This window comes from Malaclemys terrapin, chromosome 6 (assembly GCF_027887155.1).
Source record: "Malaclemys terrapin pileata isolate rMalTer1 chromosome 6, rMalTer1.hap1, whole genome shotgun sequence".
Taxonomy (NCBI): Eukaryota; Metazoa; Chordata; order Testudines; family Emydidae; genus Malaclemys; species Malaclemys terrapin.
In genome coordinates, this window is record NC_071510.1 from 102904941 (window position 1) to 102927698 (window position 22758).

General features: G+C 41.4%; 1 protein-coding gene across 2 annotated transcripts in view; it reads right to left on the reverse strand.

The window, feature by feature from the left end:
- Positions 1-19388, reverse strand: part of PARP8 (poly(ADP-ribose) polymerase family member 8) — a 171592-nt gene extending 152204 nt beyond the window's left edge. The window contains exons 1-2 of one of the 2 annotated variants that reach the window (XM_054032717.1): positions 18532-19388; positions 17547-17601 (exon numbers count right to left, since the gene is read on the reverse strand). In XM_054032717.1, coding sequence (XP_053888692.1) covers positions 17547-17601; positions 18532-18622 — 146 coding nt within the window. In that variant the 5' untranslated portion in view covers positions 18623-19388. The remainder of the gene's footprint in view (positions 1-17546; positions 17602-18531) is intronic. The other variant, XM_054032719.1, reaches the window with a different exon arrangement.
- Between the last annotated feature and the right edge of the window lie 3370 nt (positions 19389-22758).

A 22758-nucleotide genomic window follows, 5' to 3' on the forward strand; every position in this document is an offset into this window, starting at 1 on the left:
ACCAGGAGACTGAGAGGCAAAACTAATTTGCATATATATTTACATAATTGTACACAAAGATGTTAATCAGAGATCATGCACAAATATTTTTTCCATTTGTGGAGCATTACGAATATCCACAGTGCTTTAAAACAAAAACGAACGAAAACACAGGAAGAACAAAAGGAAGGAGCATCAATGAGAAGGCTGGTATGGCTTTTCTAAAGTCAACTTAGATGTTTGACGTTGCTTGAAGTAACCCTACATATTGCAGGTTTGAGTCTATTAGCCAATTGCTGTGCGGTTTGATCTGCTCCGACTCACAATAGAAAAGATCTGTTCTTCTTCAAACATTCTCTGCAAACATTCTTAGGAACGTAGTCCCAGAACCTCCCAGGTATTTGGGCAGCTAACTTTCATTGATTTTCATGGGAATTAGGCACCTAAATACCTTTGAGGATCTGGGCCTTAGTCATTCTCAACCTGAAACTTGGACCCTTTGGAAAGCCGTGAAAAATTCAGTGGGAGGTTATACAAGGAGCTGTGGTCTCACTTCCCTCAGTTCCTTCCAATCACCATAGTCTCAGAGCTCAGCACTCCCTCTACCCCTTCTGTTGTCACTTTGCTGCCCACATTACAATTGTTTTCTGGTCATAACGTTTCTTAAAACTTTGGGATATAAGTTATTAATTGTAGCTGAATGTATGTAATTGTGTGGTTCTGTTGCATTTGTCAGTGAGGTTCAGCAAGAGACATGTTTGTTGGTTCCATCAGCCAGGGTCATGATTTACTCTGACACCATTGGAAAATACTGATTAAAATGATGCCCATCAAGATCACGACCCTGGCTGATGGAACCAACAAACATGTCTCTTGCTGAACTAAGGATTTTTCTCTGATGTGTAAAAGCATACAACAAGATAAGAAACTAGTTGTGAAGTATTGCTGTATTTTGCACACACAAAAAAAGATAAAAAACTGGAAATTAATTGTAAACATCTTCCATGATTTTTATTTGGGCACTACAGAAATCTTAAGAGATATTTCACTCTAGTCAGAAATGTTTATCACTGCCTAAAGCAGGCAGGTACCCAAACTCCAACTGCAAATATTTTAATATTATAAAGGGAAAGATTTTTTTTTTCAGCCACCCACATATTAGACATCAGAAACAGAATGATGTGTATTAGTGAATGTGTGAACTATTTGATTAGGAGTCTGAGTACCCTCTGTTATATAAAACCTCTCAGGCTTTTAAATATCTCTGGATATAAATATAATTTGGAGATAGTTGATGAATATCTCATTTATATCCGTAGACTGCAAGTTATATGGGCCCATGGTGCCCATGCTCCACCAATATTCAGGAAGGTGGGACCGGCTCCACCAATGTTTGGACTTATATTTTCAGAGCCATCCCGTCCATAGGACGGACCGGAGCAACCATCCTGGGCCACGCACTTTGGGGGATGTGGGGTACAAGGCAGCCTGGGGAGATAACAGGGGACCTGATGCCAGGAGCAGCGAGCATCCCAGCCCCAGCCCGCCCCACTCCGCCTCCTCCCGCCCCTAGTACGCCCCCACTCCACCCTTCCGCCAAGCTCCCACCCCACCCCACCTCTTCCCGCCCCTGCTCCGCCCCCACCCTACCCCTTCCCGCCACCTTCCACCCCTCCCCCAATCCCTCGCCCCACCTCTTTCCAGCTTCCGCCCCCTCCCCCAAGCGATGCTAGGAGCTGTCGGGGTGCAGCAGCACAGGCTGGGGCCGGACCGCTTACTGTTGCCGGCGCCAGGCCCCCAGCTAGCGCCACAGGCTGCCCTGGACCTGAAGCATGGGGCCCCCAGAGCACGGGGGTCTGGCCGGTTGCCCCGGTCCGTCCTATGGATGGGGCGGTTCTGCTTGGACCCATTCTGGGCACCACCAAAAATTATACAAACCTGGAACCCATGTCTATATCTATTGTGTGTTGCTAATTTATTATGTAAAATTAGCTCAGTTCAATTATTCATATAGAATATTTCATGTTTCTTAACAGCGTGAATATCGTGGACTAAATTCAGCCAAGGTACATACCAGCTTTTGCCAGCAAAAACTTAGCAAAGCACTTACAGAAGACAATCTACTACAGGAATGGGTCGTGTTCCCAGAAAATAACTGCAGCCTACCCTCCGCTGGAATGATTTGGTGGGGGGGAAAAGTTATAGTGGTCCTCTGTGACATGAAGCACCTCTCTATTCACACCCTACACACTATTGTAATAATCTTTGGACAAATTATGCTTTATAAGGTATCATCTGAAAACTAATAAGTCTCTGATCATTAATATCCTTGCATTACGTATGCACGCAATGGGCATTAAGAGTTATGAATATATGCTGGAATTATAACTAAAATGTGTTCAATCCAGGTATGTTAAAGGGAGTTGTTAAACAGGTCTATGCTAAAGAAAGGAATGTGTTTACCTCAATTTACATATAAGCAGTAAACAGACCCATCAAGCTAACAAGGAGTGAAAGCAAGCCACACAGCAGAAGACAGCATGGCATCTACACCCAGCAGGAGAGAGAAGCTTGGTTTGGGTTTTACTTTTCAGAAGAATCCATTTCAAAGGTTTATTGGTCTATGGAGAGAGGAGGGCTGAACCTCAAGTGATAAGCCACAGAATCAAATGACTGTATACAATATTTTACTATATTATAAAAGAGAATAGACTGAGGTGTTTTCTGGAAGCTAATGACACACTGGTGACTAATATCAGTATAAAATTTATGTATTAACACTATATAAGGAATTACGGATACTCATTGGTATTCGGCTGCACGTTTGTCCAGGCAGGAGGGAATGTCACAGCTATCTATACCTGTCTCTTATGTAAATTAAGCATGGTAGAATCAAACAATGGAAGTCCCATTTATATAGAAATCATATAGGGGGATGGGAAGCGCACAGAGAGGGAAGAACAAGATGAGCTCAGCTTCCTGGGGAACAGAGCAAGCAGAGCAGACAAGAGGGCTTCCTACCAACTGAAGCAAGGTCATTGAACTTTGGGACATATAAGCAAAGGCAGAAGCCATCTTTGGCATCCATCACTAGACAGACAAAAGGGAACAGAGCTCTTGCAAGCTGAGAAATATGGGTCCTTCAACCAAGGGGATGTTGACGTCTCTGTTCTCTTAGGTAAACAATCTTTATGTAAGTAGGTTTCTCGCCTATATTTAGTTCCAAAGAAAGCCAGCACCTTGTACTTTTGTGGAAGGTCCTGTCTGAGGGAAAGTCAGTCATAGCTGGGGGGAAGAATGACTGGTGAGAGAAACCATCTTGAGAAAAGCCTGTTTTGCTAGATTACGTTTTAGACGTTTAGAGCATATTTTGTTTTACTTGTAACTCTACCTTCATTCCTTATACTTGAACTCACTTAATCCTATGTATATTTTGTTAATAAATTTGTTTCATTTTTACTATACACCAACTCAGTGCTGTGTTTACATAGAAGGGTGTATTAACTCCCAGTTAAGTTAATAAGCTGTGATTTGTTTTATGTCTTTACAAGAACAAACGAACCGTATTATTTCTCTGAACTGTCCATGAGAGGAAATTCTGGATGGGGAGTGTGTTTGGGTCACCCTGCAAGTAGTAACCAAGGCTGCTTGAAGCCAGAATGGGGCTGTAGGGTTGTAGACAGGCTGCTGGGTCAGTGCTGCTGAACCAGGGCTGGCTAGCACACAGACACTCAGGGTGTGGCCTCCATGTTGGCAGGCTGGTTGAGTAGGGCCTAGGTTGGAAGCTACAAGACCAAAGCATTGTGAGGCACCCAAGGTTACAGGGCAGGTTGTGACACAACCCCTCACTGGTCTGGTCTGCACTCCAGACTGACATTTACACAGACCAACACGTTTGTAGTTCTGGATGGGCAAGTGGCATGGCCAGCTCAGCCAGGAAATACACTGACTCAGTACAGCCCCCTCAGCAGTCTCTGCTGATAAAATCCCAGTCATAGCCTAAAACTGCCCCTATATAGCAAACCCTAAGGAAGGTGGAGGTTGGAGGGAGATAACGCTTCCTTTGGAAGAAAACCCTCCCTGGGGCCAGAATGACTCACAGAGTGTAATTTACATCTCTGTGACAGCTGCAGTGAATCTAGCCCCAAATTGTGACCTAAAGTGCCAACATAAATAAATGTGCTAATTTCACTTTGTCATGTAATTCCTAGTTCCTTTTACATTTACATTTTGTAGAATACTGAAATATTAACTATGACACAAGAGTTATTCTGTTACGTGTTATTAAGATATGGAAAGCATCTGTAGTTACCTGTGGCTTTTATTTAAATTTCTTTAGTAAGCTATAGCAAATTATGGGCCAGATCCTCATCTATTGTAAATTGCTGTAGCTTCATTGACTTCCATAAAATATGTTGATTTATACCAGCTATAATGTATAATTATATCGAAATATTATAGACAATTAGTTTGGCTGAGATAAGCTACAACCACAGTGGGCGTACGATACACATAGACAGACTAGTAGTGAACTGCTCGTGATTTTAGTAACAATTTGCTCAGAATTGATGGTAAAAGATTCTAGAAAGTGAACATTTTAAACTCTGTTGTGAACACCTGGTACTATACTGTGGAAACTGCCATACCAGACAAGCCCAATAATATTTCTAACAGTGGCCTTACTTGATGCTTCAGCTGAAGATTTGAACAACCCACAGTGCCTTTGGCCGATTATGCAATACAAGGGGGCTGGGTCAAAACTAATTCAGGGGGGCTGGGTCAAAACTCCTAATTGACCCCCGCTGATGATCAGCTTATGCCCTATGGCAGAAGGATTAATAGCTTTTGTAATTTTTATCCTGACTAATGTAACTGTGACTCCTATGCTCTTCCTATCCAGCAAATGCCTAATCCTTATTAGCTCAGTATGATGCTGAGGCTTTCCACTCATCCATTTCTGCCTTGAAGCCAGATGGTGCTAGCTGCCAAAAGTATTTATGCTCAATATATGTGTGTTTGTTGTCCTTGACAAAGACCAGGTTTTGGCTGAATTGTTGGATCAATGTATGTTTTCTCATGCCTGAATAAACGGTAATTCCTTACACAGTGGTATTTTTTACAATATCTATATATTGAAGTTTAATACATGGACACAATATGGTGTCCAATTATCCAAAACAAGAAGGATAATATAAAGCAAACAAGAGACTAACTGGTAGTTTAATAGAAGATTTAGACTTAGGTACACCAAAACCTACTGAGGTTTGTTTTGTTATGTGTAGGTTTTATTTGTTTGTTTTTTATATGTTGGGGTTTTTTGTGGTTAACAGGGAAATACAAATATCCACAATATAGCACAATGTGTAGAGTAGAGCAATTTGTCAATGAGAACAATGAAGACAGAAAACAAATATAAGCAAAGAACAATGGAATGGCAAAATTATAGGGTAATAAGGTCCTATTTGGTCAATAATAATTTACAAAATCATTAAGATAAAGAGCCAAATTGTGGTCTCATTTAAATCTACACAACCTTACTGAGGTTAATAAGGTTGCACAGGTGTAAATGAGAGCAGAGTTTGGCCCACAGACCCCATCACTATTTAACTCTGGAAAGTGCACCTTTAGAAAGCCAACGTAATATACCAAATAGTGTACTACTCTTGTGTTATTCAAACATTTGCAAAACTATGAGATGTGTGGAAGTCGGTCTGCAAAAGAGTAGAATAAGTCCCTTTGGCTAGCTGATTCTTTTGACTCCCTAATTTGCACACCATATACTGAGCTCATTTGAAACTCTTATTGGCAGCAGTAACCTCTGAAGTAATTTCCTTCTTCAGAATATTCCTCCTATTGTTCTACAGACTTGCCCAATCTCTCTCTTCTCCCCATTTAACTCACATATTGGACCTACAAAAGGTCCTCTTTGGACGTGTAAACCTAATTACAAAATTCCACCATCCTGAAAGACAAATGAGCCTCCTAAGTATAAAATGCTATAGCATGGTTTAAATATAGAACCTCATTAAATCTCTATAAAATCTTATTCGTTTAAATAACTAGTAAATTCTGGAGGACTTGTCCTGGAGAGAATGACCCTTCCCTTGTAGACTGCAGGCTCCACAGGTAATCAATTATCTCAATATTTGTGTTTCATGGGCTTGTTATACCTCAGAGAGCTCTTTACGGGTCTAAAATAACGTGAGATGTGTAGAGTCCTGAAAATCTGTGGATATCCACTTTATATCTGCCAAACGCTGCAGATGCGGATATCCGTGGATCATGTTTGCGGATCGCGGATGAACGCGGATCCAAATTTTATATCCACACAGGGCTAGAGATGTGATCTTTTATGGTATTTCCACACTCTGGACTAACACACTCTGAGATGACCACAGCTCACATTATTGCCAGTTAAGTCAATATAAACCCTTTTATGCATGTTCACAGATTGCTCTATATTAAAAAATGGTCATTTTTATTCTCAATTAATGATTTCACCTATAAAATGCTTTGATGCTGTTTTGGTTAATACTGAATGCTGATTCAATATGAGTGACAGATGAAGGATTGTTCATATGGCCTAACAAATTATGTTTTAAGAATGGCTTCAGTGACAATCTGGTACCCAGATACTAAGGCTTAAAAAGATACAAAAAGAAAAGTACAGCTTTGACAATTCGCATTCTACCTTTACCCTCTGCATTGGCAGATACTTGATAAGAATGCATGAAAGAAAGCTTTCATTCTTAAACTGCAGGTTACCCACCATTTAAGAAAGTACTCCAAAATGAGCATGTCTTCAAAGATAGCAGTAATAAAATAGAACGCTGTACTTCATAGCTCCCCTAGTGTGAAAAATCAACTGCATGTTGAAAGAAGAACAGGAGTACTTGTGGCACCTTAGAGACTAACAAATTTATTAGAGCATAAGCTTTCGTGGACTACAGCCCACTTCTTCGAAGAAGTGGGCTGTAGTCCACGAAAGCTTATGCTCTAATAAATTTGTTAGTCTCTAAGGTGCCACAAGTACTCCTGTTCTTCTTTTTGCGGATACAGACTAACACGGCTGTTACTCTGAAAACTGCATGTTGATTCACTGAAACAGTCCGGTCCAAATGAAACTCTCATTTATCCTGCTGTAAACCCAGGGTAGATCTACTCACAATGGCGTTACTTCAGATTTATGTTAGTGTAACTGAGATCAGGAGTTTGCCCTCAGTAAGTGCTTTTATGACAAAAGAATCATTCTAGACTTTTAAATACACCCTCCATAAACTCCAGCTCCTAATTTGACACAAAAGCATTCCCAATTAATTTCATATCTTCACTGAGCATGGATAGTTGAGAGGCCTGATCCAAGATGAATTTATCAACATTGAAGATGGTGGGAAAAGAAAGAGGGAGCATGAACAAGAGCAAAAGAAAGAAAGAAAACATTCTATCGTTTGCAGAAAAGTCCATGACCTGGAATGCCATCTCTATCCTTTAGGCTATCTTTCCTACTTGAAAGCAAATGTTGTCCGCCATAAATGCCATATTACGTGGAAAAAAACAGTTAGTGCAAAATTGTAATTTTCTAGAACTATCCATAAATAAATTAGAAATTCCTATCTGTGAACAGAAAATGAAATCGCCATTTGTAACAACATTTAAGAAACCAAGATTTCAAGATTGCATCCTAGACCATATTTGATCAAATGCTTTTGAATGCTTAGACTGTTATACTGATGGAGTGGAACTTATTTCTTTAATTATCTACCACTTGAGGGTCTTCTTTCTGCAATGTTACATTTCATTACATATAAGGCATGCCTGTGGTTTACTTCTGATCAATGCTTCTACTATTCAGGGTGAAAGCCGGAAGGTTTGCTTCTTTTTTTCTTTTTCAGTTCTTTAATCAAGGAAGTTCCGAGAAAGCACAATGGAAGTCTGCCTCAAAAATTGTCTAAGGTCTGGTCTATACTAGAAATCGACCTCTCGGGGATCGGCGCTCTAACTCCACCAGCGGAGGTGGTAGTAAGCGCCGCCGACAAAAAGCCGCAGAAGTCGATTTTGCCGCCATCCTCACAACGGGGTAAGTCGGCTGTGATACGTCGAATTCAGCTATGCTATTCACGTAGCTGAATTTGCGTATCTTAAATCGACTCCCCCCTGTAGTGTAGATGTACCCTAAGAGACTTAGAATTTGGCCCTGAATAGTGACAGCCCAATTGCTACTTTAAGCCACAACCCACCACAGGGGATCATGCAGGAACTGTCTTCAGGGGTCTTGTGGGAGGGTGGGCACTCCACAAACATTTAGCAATTTGCCATGCCCTTTCTTACTGCTATCTGGCGGGGATGAGGGCAAGGCCATGGATCACTCCCACTGGAACATATAGCACCGAAAGCAGGACTATTGTTATGTAGTCCATGTGCTATGGGAGTATAGTGCCTAATGCAAAGCCCAATAAAGTTAATGTAAGTCTTTCCACTGAGAATCCAACTCATAAAGATGACTGTGCCCAGCTCCTAAACAAGGGTGCAATGGGGGGAGGAGGGATACTCTTCTTCCCCACCTTTGTTCTCATGCATAAAGGCTGGGCACAATCTGACTCTTAGTTGTTTGACAGCACTGGGGGCTCTACAGATGGGGCCCTACCAAATTTATGGCCATGAAAAATGCATCACGGACCATGAAATTTGGTCTCCCCCCATTAAATCTGGTCTTTTGTGTGCTTTAACCGTATACTATACAGATTTAATGGCAGAGACAAGACTTTCTCAAACTGGGGGTCCTGACCCAAAAGAGAGTTGCAGGGAGGTCACGAGGTTATTTTAGGGAGTTGCGGTCTTGCCACCTTTGCTTTTGTGCTGACTTCAGAGCTGGGCGGCAGGAGAGCGATGGTTGTTGGCCAAGCACCCAGCTCTGAAGTCAGCGCCCCGCCAGCAGCAGCGCAGAAGTAAGGGTGGCAATACCTTACCATGTCACCCTTACTTCTGCGCTGCTGCCTTCAGAGCTGGACAGCCAGAGAGGGTAAATGTATATATATATATATATATATATATATATATATATATATATATATATACACACACACACACACACACATACATATACACCTACTGACAGATATCTAGAAGTCTTTATTTGTGAACACTGAAAACCACTGCACATTAGTATGGTCTAAGGGGAAACATCAGCTATGGTATTGCTCACTTTACAGACAAAAGTGATCTAAATAAATTTTGTCACAGTGAACTTGGCTTTTAAATTTGTTTGTCTTATCATATTAACTCTTTAACAATGATGGCCCAGAGGTCTATTTTTAGGCACCTGATGTGTTAAAATATGATAAAAGCACAGAAAGAAGTTGCTGAAAATATTTTTGAACATATATTTAATCACTTTTCCAAGCAGCATGCTCAGATAGAATGTTCTAACCTTGGTGCCTAAATGTATGCACCCAAGTCCATATTTAGGCACCTAAATAAATGGTCTGATTTTCAAACGTGCTGAACAACCACACACTAACATTGACTTTAGTGGCAATTATGGATGTTTATCACCTCTGAAAATCAGATCACATATTTAGAAATACAAGTTTATGTTCCTAAAATTAGGCACCCAGATCTGAATATTTTGGTCTGAGCACCCTGCTAGAGGCACGCAGCACTTTGCAGTATCAAAACATCCACTGACCTCCATAGGACCAGGATGGGGACCATAATCCTTCTAAAACAGATTATATTTTACAGTAAGTAGTAGTGATGATGATCCAATTTATTTCCAACATTAATGAGTTTCTAACAGCAAGGAAAGAAAGGCATCAAAAAGAAATAAGAACCTTCTAGAAAGACAAACTGAGTATCAGAAAGGAAATATGAGTAACATTAACTGAGTAAAGCTGAATTCTTACTTTCCCTGATCCTTTAACATTTGTATTTAATTTTCTACAATTTCCTTTTAGGATGAATCACTTACATAAACAGTAATTTATCTACTGAAATTCTAAAAGCACCTACCAATGAGGTATTATGGAGAAGTGTTTAACTAACAGCTGCATGCATTAAAAGAATGCCCCGAATATACAATCATTAATAGTAATTAGTAATAAATACAGATGAATAGCGCTGTCGGGTATTATTAGCAGGAGACAAACACTCTCTGCTTTAAAGAGAGATTTTAAAGCTGAAATAAACTCTAGTTCAGGGATCAGCAATCTTTGGCACATGGCCCGCCAGGGTAAACCCCCTGGCGGGCTGGGCCAGTTTGTTTACCTCCCGCCTTTGCAGGTTCAGCCGATTGCAGCTCCCACTGACCGCAGTTCGCTGCTCCAGGCCAAAGGGGGCTGCGGGAAGTGGCGGCCAGCACATCCCTTAAAACAAAGTGGGGATATACAACTTACTGGATATTTTGGAATAAAAAGTGGGCACATGAGCACAAAGCTGTGCATCTGTAGCATGTATTGGTTTTGTGGAAACAAGTATATACTTGAAGTATTGCACGTAGAACGCACAGGACAATGGGAAGAATCACCAGCCAGAAGAATGTTCTCACCAACAGCAGTTTCACTCCCTGGCCTCAGGCCATTCTTTTATGGATTCATAAACAGAGGACGCCCAACAAAAACAAGCCACTCAGAAGAGTGGGTTCCAATTTTTCAGCTTCTAAGCTAGCTGGGAGGGGAAATTACACCACTCCATCTAGGCCAGGGGTCTCAAACATGCGACCTGCGGGCCGCATGTGGTCCGCAGAGTTATTTCCTGAAGCCCGCCATAGGAGCCGACTCCACCAGCAGCCAAGCTCCCCTCCCCCCTGCAACCCCTCCTCCTCCCTCGAGCGCACCACGTCCCCGCTCCTCTACCTACCTCCCAGCGCTTCCTGGTGCCAAACAGCTGTTTGGCGATGCTTAGGACTTTCCAGGAGGGAGAGGGAGGAGTGGGGATGCAGTACACTCAGGGGAGGAGGCGGAGAAGAGGCAGGGCCGGGGCTGGGATTTGGGGAAGGGGTTGGAATAGGGGCAGGGAGCGGGCGGAGTTGGGGCAGGGACTTTGGGGAAGGGGTTGGAAAGGGGGCGGGCAATGGGTGGGAAGAGGCGAGCCAGGGGCGGGGGCTCATGGACTAGATGAGCAGACTCAGGTATGAAGTTCAGCATGTCTGATTCTTTGCTGTGAGTAGTTGGGAAGAATGTTTGTTAAAAGTGGCAATGTATTTTGTATGAATAGTTACTTTAAAAAGTTCCTGCCATTACAGCTACGTTGATAGACTGTTAGTGTAGATCATCATCAGTGTTACTGACCACATAAGGAATAGTTACAGGTGTTCATATTTTATTAAAACCCCTCTTCGTATTACAGTTTTTAAAAAGTTAATACATTGACTTTTAATAGCATACTATATTATTCTTCATTTTTTTCATTTTTGACTATACTTTTGTATCGTTGTATGAAAAGGTTTCAGTGATGCGGTTCTCGGGCCAATGTAGTAGTCCTCATGTGGCCCTCATACTGATTTGAGTTTGAGATCCCTGATCTAGGCAGTCACTGCCTCTGCCATTTCCCCTTTACTTTTATATCCCCACCCTCAACTACATATGTGACAAGTAGGGGTTTGAGCTGTAACCCCTCATGAGCAGAGGCTTGAGGAGACCTTCAGCAGTATTGTACAATACTGTTTTATAGCTCTCCTCACTGATAACGCTACTTAAAAAAAAGAGGAGAATTGCCATGCTAGCACTGGTGACCAAAATCTCTGTTGCAATGCATTGGCTAAAATCATGCCAAAGTAAATTCTAGAGCTGGTCAGAGAAACTTGAATGGAACCATATTCTATCAAAATTGAATCACCATGAAATCAGGTAGATTTTTCTAGAATTTCATTTAAGAAGAAAATCAGGAAGCAAGTTCCAACAATATAGAAATGTCTAATTTTGACGTTTTCGGAATGAAACATTTCAATTTTTCATTTTTTGTTTTGGATTTTTTTTATTTTGTGTATTACATATTATAATACAAAAGTCAAAATAAAAACAAATTTTGATCAACCAAAAACAAACAAAACAAAATTTCCCTTCCTGAAGAATTTAGAAATGCTTGGTTTTCACTACGATTCGGAATGAAGCCAAACTTCAAAATCCTAAAATCCTTCATGAAACAGAATTTTCATCCTCTGTACAGCTCTAATAAATTAGTTTAAGAAGCCATGTAGATAGACCTAAAAAACCTGTCAGTATCCCATTAAAGCAAAAAAAATATTAATCACATCCACTTATCCTCAGGTTGCTGAATGAGAAGTTTTGTGGCTAACACCCTGCACTGACACTTCAGTCAGCTAGGGTCTGTATCTGACTTCCTGTGTAATCTTGTGGAAGTCACTTACCCTTTATATGCCACAATGGGGATGAAGATATTTCTATGCCTCACTGAGGTGGGAATTACATCTCTAACCTGATATAACGCTGTCCTCAGGAGCCAAAAAATCTTACTGCATTATAGGTGAAACCACGTTATATCGAACTTGCTTTGATCCGCCGGAGCGCGCAGCCTCACCCACCCCGGAGTGCTGCTTTACCACGTTATATCCAAATTTGTGTTATATCGGGTCGCGTTATATCGGGGGAGAGGTGTAATTCAATTGTTTAAGTGAGGTACTTTGATATCACAGTAACAAGCACCATGGAAAAACCTGTAATTATATAAAAATCAGGAACAAAACTTAAAAAAAAAGACAATAAATGTTTACATTTTACCATAACTTTAAGGAAGAATACAGAGGAAAATTCTCCTCAGAGCTGAGCCATCTTCTTAGATCAATTCCATACAGAAATTCAGCTTTCCCTGCATGGAACTGTCATTGTTATCATCATTCTGCTCATGTAGGAAGGACAGAACATCAGAGTCAAGAGCTGCCAGGCAGACTGGAAGGGAGAATTTTGCCGACAAAATTAATCTATGTGTTTAGTTCCCATAGGCCTTGTCTTGTTTCTTTAAAAAATGCCTCCGTAAAAGATCTGTTCTTCTCATGCACAGTCTTCATTGTCACAGTCCCTCACTGCCAATGGGAGTTATGCACATATATGAGTGAAAAGCACTTGACCTGATCATCTTGTTTATCAGAAGAAAATGTAGTATATTCTCTCAGGACAACCAGGCATTCTTTTCATGCAAACTAAGTCAAATTATATCTATAACCTGAAAACAACATCAGGGCATTCATTATGTAGCTTCATTACAAAGGTGACAGATCAGCACTTCTGTTCAGTTTGCTGAGTTTTGGAAGAACCAGTGTGCCACAAAAGGAGTTAGTAGGACAGCAGAAATAAGAAGGGATTCTAAAAACCAAGATTCTCAATGTGTTATCATTTTAACATCCTCGTTAGTTCTTGCAGTACAAAGTATAAAGAATCCAGACGTTTCTGATATCCTGCCAGCAGCAGTTAAATAAGGGTAAATCTTGCACAGTCACAGCACCTGAAGGAGCATGTCACTTTGTGAGAAATATCTCCTAATTTTCCTATCGCTTTCTAAAAATGAAATTAAAAATGATTAAATTGTCATACAATGTGCTTCATATTTAGTGACCACATTATACAACAAAGATAGGTTTCACTAATAAATTCCTAATTACAGGATTTCAAAACCGGCAAGCACCCCAGGACTGTCAAAAATACCAATAATTTAGAAATGTGATGTGAACACAGTTCATTTTAGAAAAATGAAGTGTTGCCCAAGCAGAGGCCAAAATGATTGATCGTGCTTCACAGGGAAAGGATTATTTATGATAATCCATGCAACAGAAATATGTTTGTTCTTAAAGAAATGTCTTCCCCCCCCCTGTAACTTTTCAAGAAAATTCATTCAAATGCTGGCCGGTCCACTGTAGTCATATTTATGCCCAGCCTAAAACTAGTCTCATATTGTGTAAATCAGTGGCTCTCAACCTTTCCAGACTACTGTATCCCTTTCGGGAGTCTAATTTGTCTTGTGTACCCCCAAGTTTCACCTCACTTAACTACTTGCTTACAAAATCAGACATAAAAATACAAGTGTCACAGCACACTATTACTGAAAAATTGCTTACTTTCTCATTTACCACATAATTATAAAATAAATCAATTTGAACATAAATATTGTGCTTACATTTCAGTGTATATTATATAGAGCAATATAAATAAGTCATTGTCTGTATGAAATTTTAGTTTGTACTGACTTTGCTAGAGCTTTTTATGTAGCCTGTTGCAAAACTAGTCAAATATCTAAATGAGTGATGTACCCCCTTGGAAACCTCTGCGTACCCCCAGGGGTTCATATACCCCTGATTGAGAACCACTGGGGTAAATAATATAGCAGCTCAATATAGTTTATAGGGATACAAGCTGGAATTGCTCTGTATGTAGAATGATAGCAAGATCATGCCCATAGGGCCTGATTCTGTACCTACACACAAGTAGGAATTAAAAATAACTCAGCTGAAATCAGTGTAAAAGCAATGTAAGTGATATCAGGACCAGGACCTGAGATGGGTAGTGTGCAGCCTGGATCTTTCCAGCAGCACACTGAGAACTACAGTGGTAATATGTGATGGGATAGTGCAAGTCTAAGGAGAAAGGGTACAATGCAGTTAAATTGGGAGAATCTCTCCCTAAGTAGAAAATACTCACAAATATGAACCTTAGAACAGTTTAAAAAAAAAAAAAAAAACACGGGCCAGAACTTCAGCTAGGAATGAAGCAATGTACATTGACTTTCGTGAAATTACACTGATTTATAGCAGCTGAGAATCTGGCTCTGAGTCAAAAGTTAAAACCACTAGTAAGTAGACTTAATATACCTAATGACACAAACGATACGCAGAAGAAATCCCTAGGTCTGTTTAACCTGCTGACTTTATAGGCCAGTCTTTCCATAAGGGTGAGCACTCCTAGAAAAAGGTCATCAATCAGTTAAACAAAAAATACTCTACGTAGCATCAGATATAAAATATATTTTCTTGTTTCATGTATTTTGCTCTTGCACTGTAAGTAAAAGCAAAATTATACTATGCACTAGCTTTGAGTTTCCAGGACTCCCTGAAAACATAGATAAGGGAAGTAAAGCACTAAAGGATAGAATTGCAAAATGTGGCTACAGACAGCATCTTGTAATCTTCCTTACCAACTGATCCATCACTTAGCCATTAAAATTTATTTCTCAGTAAAAAGGCCTAGAGTACATCCCTTGTCCCATTTCTTGAGAGCATGCAGTGGTGCCAGCACAGAAGATATAAAATCAGACAACTGCAAGTGTCTGAGGTGATAATATCAGGAGTATCACCTGATACTTATTCTACTATGTACCATGAACTAATAAAGGTTTTGTCATTTAGGGGTAATGTGAACAGGGCTTGGGTTGGTGGCCAACCTCAGAGAGGGGAATGCCCAATACCCAGTTTTAACTTGGAGGGGATACACTCCCAAGTAGGGAACACATAGAAGGCCACTATTACAACCCTCTATAGAGTCTGCATTAGTGGCTGCACAGTTGATTTGAGTCCTGGCTTTGGGTTACATGTGTAAGTATTACATCCTCTGCAGCCATGCATAGTTCCCCTGCATGAAGCTCATTTACTCAACTTTGGCATGGGAAATCAGAATTTGGCCCTTAATGCTTTGCACTTTATAAAAAAAAAGAAAGCAAACAGAAAACTCAGCTGCCAATGCACCTCTGTGTGCTATGGATATTCTGAAAGATTGGGGGTAAAAAAACAGGAAAGATGAAAAGTCAGTATGAATCCCTTATTTTAAGCTATTGATTATTTTTAAGTGTCCTTTAAATGTCAGAAGAAATGTAAACTTTGAACATGCACTATGGAAACCTATTTGTATCATCTTCTCAAGGTATAACATGAGATTTTAAATTCAATTTGAATTTTCCAGATACTGAAACTGGTTCTCGGTGGCCAGGCCAGGCCAGTCAAACTCCACGTGTGATAGATCTGCCTACGTGTTGTAAATCCCGGATTTGGACAGTCATGATTTGAGCAGTCAGATTTGGGCACCTCTGATTAGTAAAAGTGAAAGCATTTTGCCACCCCCTTCAGTAGGCGCATGTGGAGGCCATTAATGTGACAAAAGTAGTTTTTGAACAAACTACAAATCCATTTATCAGTTATGGTTCTGATCCTACAAACTGACCTGTGCAGGTGGACCCATGACCCATGCTGCACAGAACCCCACTGGTGTCAACAGCATCCTGTTCAGGTATAGGCATCCACCTGGAAAGATCATCTTTCAGGATAGAGGCCTATAACTCCTAATGATCCATTCCCTTTTAAACTAAGGTGGCCTGAAAAAAGTAAGCACCAAAGATACTGAACCCTTGAAGCTACCTAAATCAAGAGACTTCTCTTTAAACCTGATAGGCTATATTTAGTCTTGGATTAGCCTAGATTAAGATTATAGTTTTATCAGTAAATGTCAATTCCACCATACACACACAAACCCATGAAAAATATTTACATAGTTGATAACTGAAATGTATATATAGGCAAAGTAAAAAAAATTCTGCTTGAGAATTTATTAGCGTTTGATTTAAGAATATTTACTTTTTATATTTTGACATGTGATATTGCAATTTGAATCTCAATATCTACTGCCATTAAATAATTACTGTCTTACACTCCTCCCATAATTTCCTACAACTGTGAAAATTTAAAATCAATACAAATGGGAAAATGCTTAAAAATAAATATTGATTATATTGTATCAAAATTATAAAAAATAAATTCTACTAAACCTAGCTATACTTTATTATTTTGTTTAATGTGAACACAAACACGATATCAATTCACAAACTAAACAAACAGCTGGAAAAAAATCCATTCACCAGCAGGACATTTAAAAAAAAAACTTGAGTTCCTTTGAAAACAGACAGTTATGCAGAATCCAGGCTAATGATATAGCAAAAGTAATGAAATGCAACTGAAGAAATTATATAAATTGCAACCCCCTATGCAAATAATAAAAATTAGTATCCACTTACATATACACCCCAATTTGTGAATAAACTAAAATGTGCTTACAAGCACATAGATTCATATTTGGTTGTTTAACTGATTGTAATCTGCAACACAAACTTTATTGACATTTTCATTTAATTCCTCTATAATGTTCATTTGTTCTATTGCAAAATGATCTGCATCTATTAGGACCAAATTCTGGTCTCCCTGTGGTACTCTGGTGTAACAGAGTAAAATTTGGCCTATTCTTCTTTATTAGTTCTTATTGAATGCAAGATGTTTACAAAATCTGACTATGTTTTTTTGTTTTTCTATACCATTTGCACCAGGCAATAATTTTACTTATCTGTGTACACTGAATATCAAGACAAATAAGTTACACAGAGGAAAACTCTGATGAATAAGTCTCTGATGAATGGGATCACCTCATAGATCACCTGCTCACTAGTTATTTATGTCCCACTGAATGTTAATCATTTGCTTTCATTGCAAAAGAAAAAGAAATTACTATCCCAAAAAATTAAGAATAAAGGAGACACTAGCCAGCGAATGGGAAATGAAGTTACTCATTATTACAGAGAAGTACCTTTTGGAGCCTCCAATATAGGTGAAGGTGAAGGTGGAGTCTGAGTACCTGAAATCTAAAATACAAAGAGTTGCATTATTATAAATGACCATTTCTAGTTCTTGGGTTTTGTCTAAAATAGCTGATGTCTCACTCGCCCTCATTCTGCTACTGGTAGGGGGGTTAACATGCATCAGAGCACCATGCAGCAGGAAACCCCCCTCCCCTTTGCAACAAGTGCCCTGGTGCTATGGCAACGGCAGGAATTTCCATTGTCAGTGAAGGCAACAGGCAGCAACAAGCCAGGCAGCTCAGGCAAATCATTAAATACTGTAAATATTAATCACCATAAAGCAACAAGCAAACACCAAGGCTTTGCACGAAAAGGACTCATTTATGACCTGCTAATATTCCAGCTCTGGATAAATACATTTAAGGAACTAGATGATCAAAATAAAATCTAATTTTCTCTAAGGCAAGAGCTAAGCAGCCCCAAATGGCAACGACCTAACCTGAGCAGCTACAAACCGGGCTGTATTCCACCACCACCGCCAACTGCGCAAACCAACTCGGCTCCAAACCGAAAGTCTTGCTGATCGCATTAAAAACGACCGTGGGCTGAGGGGCTCCCTCTGATCTGAGGACTGGCGTGGTGGCAGATGCTAAGAACAGATACATTGCTCTCTCCGTGTGTATTGCATTCCTCCCTGTGTATAAATATATTCCACTTCTGTATCTGGTTTCTCATACAGTACCTGTTCTGCCTTCTCTTGCCAGTGTGTTTGTGTGTGTTGGGAGGAGGGGGGGGGAAGAAGACTTATTTCACACACACACACACGAAGACTTAAGGGCAGCGATCGCCACTGTAACTGTTGCAAAATGACAGCAGAAATGGGACAAGTGAACCCCAACCAAACATGTCGTGCTGGGGAAACGTTTGAAGCAGGCAGAGAGGGAGGGGAAGAGAGTGGCAGCTGGTAACCTGGAGCCCAGGCGGAAAACTCACCTGCAAACAGGCAGTCCTTCTCCGCCTTGCACTTTTGGATCACAACGTCAATATCCTTCTGAATCCTCTCTTGTCTTGAACACATCCCCATGAAATAAATCCCAAGGGGAGGAAAAAGCAGCCTTTATCCCCACCCCACCCCCCTCTCTTCCAGTTTCAATATTCAGTTATAAGATGGAACCTCTGGCTTGACTGCAGAAGTATTTCCACCCCCAAAGTGATCCACTCGGGTGAAGAAGGAGGAGGAGGAGGAGGAGGAGGAAGCCGATGTTGCATGCCCAGATGTGACCGCCCAGATGTTGCTGCTGCTGCTGTTTGATTGCAATTTCCTCTTTTGCTGACAATAGATCCAGCTGATGAGGATGCTGGTGGTGGCGGGGGTGACACAGAACCCCCCGCGCACACAGCCCCTGCAAAAACCGCTCACATTCCTGCCCGTCCACCCCTGACCGTGCTGGGCTCTCTGAGCCGGAGAGACGAGAGCGACAACAATAACAATCACCAGCGGTGGCAGGAGCAGCTCGGCGAGCGGCAGAGACTGGAGGCGCACACACAGTCACTCCCCGAGAGGCCGAGACGGCTGCTGCAGCTACGCCAAGCCGCAGACCCTCCCCTCGCCGCCGCTGCTGCTGCTGCTGCTCTCAGCCCCAGACAGACACTCCGCCTGCCACACGTCCTTTGCTCCGCTGCTGCCGGCCTGCTACTGTTATCCGGGGGTGTAAAAGCAGCCGGCGCCGCCCAGGGCAAAGGCACCCAGCGGAGGCGGAGCGGAGCGGAGGCAGCTACCCAGAGCAGTCCAAGGCTGGCAGTCAAACAGCATGTGCAATAGCGGCGGCCGCCGCCACCAGGACTCTCCCTCTGGCGCAGAGGTTACTGGCGCCACACAGCGCTCGATGCAAATGTCCCGCGATCCAGGTCGGGTCGGTCGTGCGCTGGTCTAACGGCCGACAGTACCCCGGGGCACGAGGCGCGAAACCGCCACCTAGAGCTACACGGACAGCACGAAGCCAGATAGTACGGGGGCGGGAGAGAGACAATACTTATAAAGCAATTTCTCGGGTGGGAAATAAAAAAAAAAACAAAAGACCAGGAACCGGAAGGGGGCAGCAGAGCTTCAAAGCCCCAGACGGGGGCAGTTCGGCCAGCAGGGCCCCCTACAGTCATGGCAGCTGGGGGTGCACCCAGCCCCTGGAGCAAATAGACTCCTCTCCCCCACCACCCACCCCAGCAGGAGCTTGGGGAGGGAGCTGGCCAAGGCGGGGGGATTAAAGTCCAGCCAGGGGCCCGCCAGATCCACCAAGCTGGGGCAAGAGGCCAGGGACACTGGGGAGCTCTCCCCCAGCTGCAGAGTTGACTTCCTGAGGGCGCAGACAGGAAGAAGGGTGGGGACATAGGTGCTGGAACTATGGCTGCTGCTACACCCCCTGGCTTGAAATGGTTTCCATCATATACAGGGTTTACAGTTTGGTTCAATGGCTCTCAACACACACACACACACACACTTTTTTGTGTGTGTGTGTGTGTGAGTGAGAGAGAGAGAGAGAGTGAAACCCAGCTAAGACCACTTGTTCCCCATCCCTCCGGAACCTGGTCCAGCAGGGGAAACCCACTTAAGTGGGCCTATATACCCCCAAACCCCATGGACTAGCATTGAATGAAGCTCGCAGGAGCAGTGGTGTCAGACTACTTTCTTCAGTTTTGACTCTGGCTATTTTTTCTCTTTGCCAGTTCTCTCACCATTTCATCTTCCTTCCCTCTCCCTCAGTCATTACTTCTTTTCCTATTTCTGTGCTCCAATGAACTCATCCCCTCCACTTCCCTGCTCCTCTCACCCCCTTATTTATGTGGGTGGGGAGGGTTTATTTTTATATACATCAACCCTATGGAACTAATATTAAATTTGTCACCCATCTCTGATTATACTGCGTATATATCACATCCCATATCCACCACTCTTTGACAATCCTGTTTTAGATAGTAACCTCTTCAGGAAAGGGACTTTTACTCTGTTGTATAGTGCCTAGCACCATTGAGTCCAGATCAGAGCCTCTGGGTGCTTCTGTAATACAAGTAAATAAATAACCATTATAACGCAATTCAGAAGGAATGGCGAAGTCTCACTCAATACCTGCAACACCAATTACCCTTCATCAGCCCAAGAGCTAGGTGAATAATTCGTAACAAATAAATGGGAGTGAACATAACAAAAGAGGATTTGTTTAAAAATTCAAAAGTATATTCGTAGAATTTGTTGTTTCAGTCCTCACCCAGCTCTAATCAGCTACCATGGATTATTCATTATTGAGCACAATTGCTTTGGTGCATTTTCATTAGGCAAATTTGTATTAATCATGTATTGTTGATTTCAGGCACAGGGGAATAAATGTGATCTTTATTTTATTATGTGTTTTAAAGTGTAAATACATTTAGAAAAAATGCCCTAAAAATGACATTTTCTGGGGTTCCATATTTATCCTTGCTCCAATTTCATTAAACAAGAAAAAGTGATAATGGGGGAACAGAGATTAGTGAGAAAAGTGAACAGATACAGCTCAAAGACAACAGAGTAGTTCTAGATTGATAGAAATACTGTATTGTGCTGTGAATCTCCACCACTAAGCAAAGAATGGTTATAACAGAATTTGGCCTTCCAAACACTTCAGTGATGCTTGAAGTGATGTGGTCATTCAGCAGAGTCTAGGCTACCCTGCAAGATTTTACTGTGTCTGAATACAGTTAACAACAATTGTGTTCACTGACACCATTTAATGAGACTTTATTGGCACAACATGTTATACAAGCTTGGTCAAAGTGTATAAAGAGACCCCCCCGGGTATCTTCAAACGTTATGCTGTGGTTTTAGCCCATGTCTGTTTGTCATTAGTATCCATTCCTGATCAGATGTCAGGTTGCTATGTAGTGCAGTGCTGCTTCTGCTGCATCTCTCCTTTCTCCCAATGCACGATGCTCTGCAGGATAGTGCTCAGCACAAAGCAAGATAAACCATGTTTAGATCACACCTGCCAAGTGTGATTAAAGTCCTGTAAGAGGCCACTTGTTCGCTCTTCCTGCTAGACTAGGGGTTTAATCACAGTGAGGGTTTAAATAGTTAGCTGACATGATGCTGTACAGAATTTGTCCTGTTCTTCACTGACCAACCCTTTTTTTCAGCATCATGTTCTTTAACATGCTTGATGACTTCCACGTTCAGCCACAGTAAAATTTCATAGACCAGACACTAGTGAATAAAAACTTCATCTATAAAGCAACACCACTGGCTTCAGTGGAGCTAACACAGAGATGAATTTGGTCCATGATTTCACCACCTGGATTCAAATAAAGTAGAAAGCCTGGTGCAAATGTCTATATCAACATACTGTATTTTGTTTATTAATCGTGAACCAAGCTCAGTGCCTTAGTTTAAAGTTCCAGATAATGAGCCAGTTTGGTCTCTGGAATCTCTCTGCTGACTCTCGTGCAGTTACACTATGGATAACTGAGCCCAGCATAACAATATTAGGATTTATGAGCAGTCAAATTAATAAAAATGGATTGAAGATGGAACCTGTTGTAAAACTAAGGAGACAGTATTGTAGAGCTAAAAAAAAAAAAAAAAAAAAACAAATAAAAAACCCCAGTCTTTCAAAACATTCAGAAACTGAACAGACCTAATATCCTAAATGTTATTGTAACAATGATCCTCTATCTGCACAACACCATATGCTGTCACCAGAGTGATGTTGCATATTATATCAATGTCATAACCAAAATCTTAAAAGCTTTATAAATAATTTAAGGTTCCATGTGAATTCAGATTCAACTATGGATAACTGAGGACAATGAAAACAATATCACTGGAGACTGGAGTGGTCTCTATCCTGAGATGTTCAATGCATGTCATTTCTGCTATAGCCTTGAGTCCAGCTCCATCAGTCAATGAAACAGGTTTGCATTCCTGTGAGCCAGATTTTTCTCTCTTTCACACAAGTGTAAATCAGGTAATTCACCTGAAGTCAATGGAGTTATACCACTTTGAAATCGGTGTGAGAGAAGGAGTGTTGAGATAACCAAAAGGAAGCGTGTTGAAACGATGAGTGGCCAGTGAATAAGAAAGCTGTCTAATAAAAGCCTAATCTGGCAGCTCCTTACTCACACAGTACGATTCTGTCTCCCTGACACTGACCAAAGTCCTTTCACCCAAGTGGACTACTTGCACAGGAAGGTACT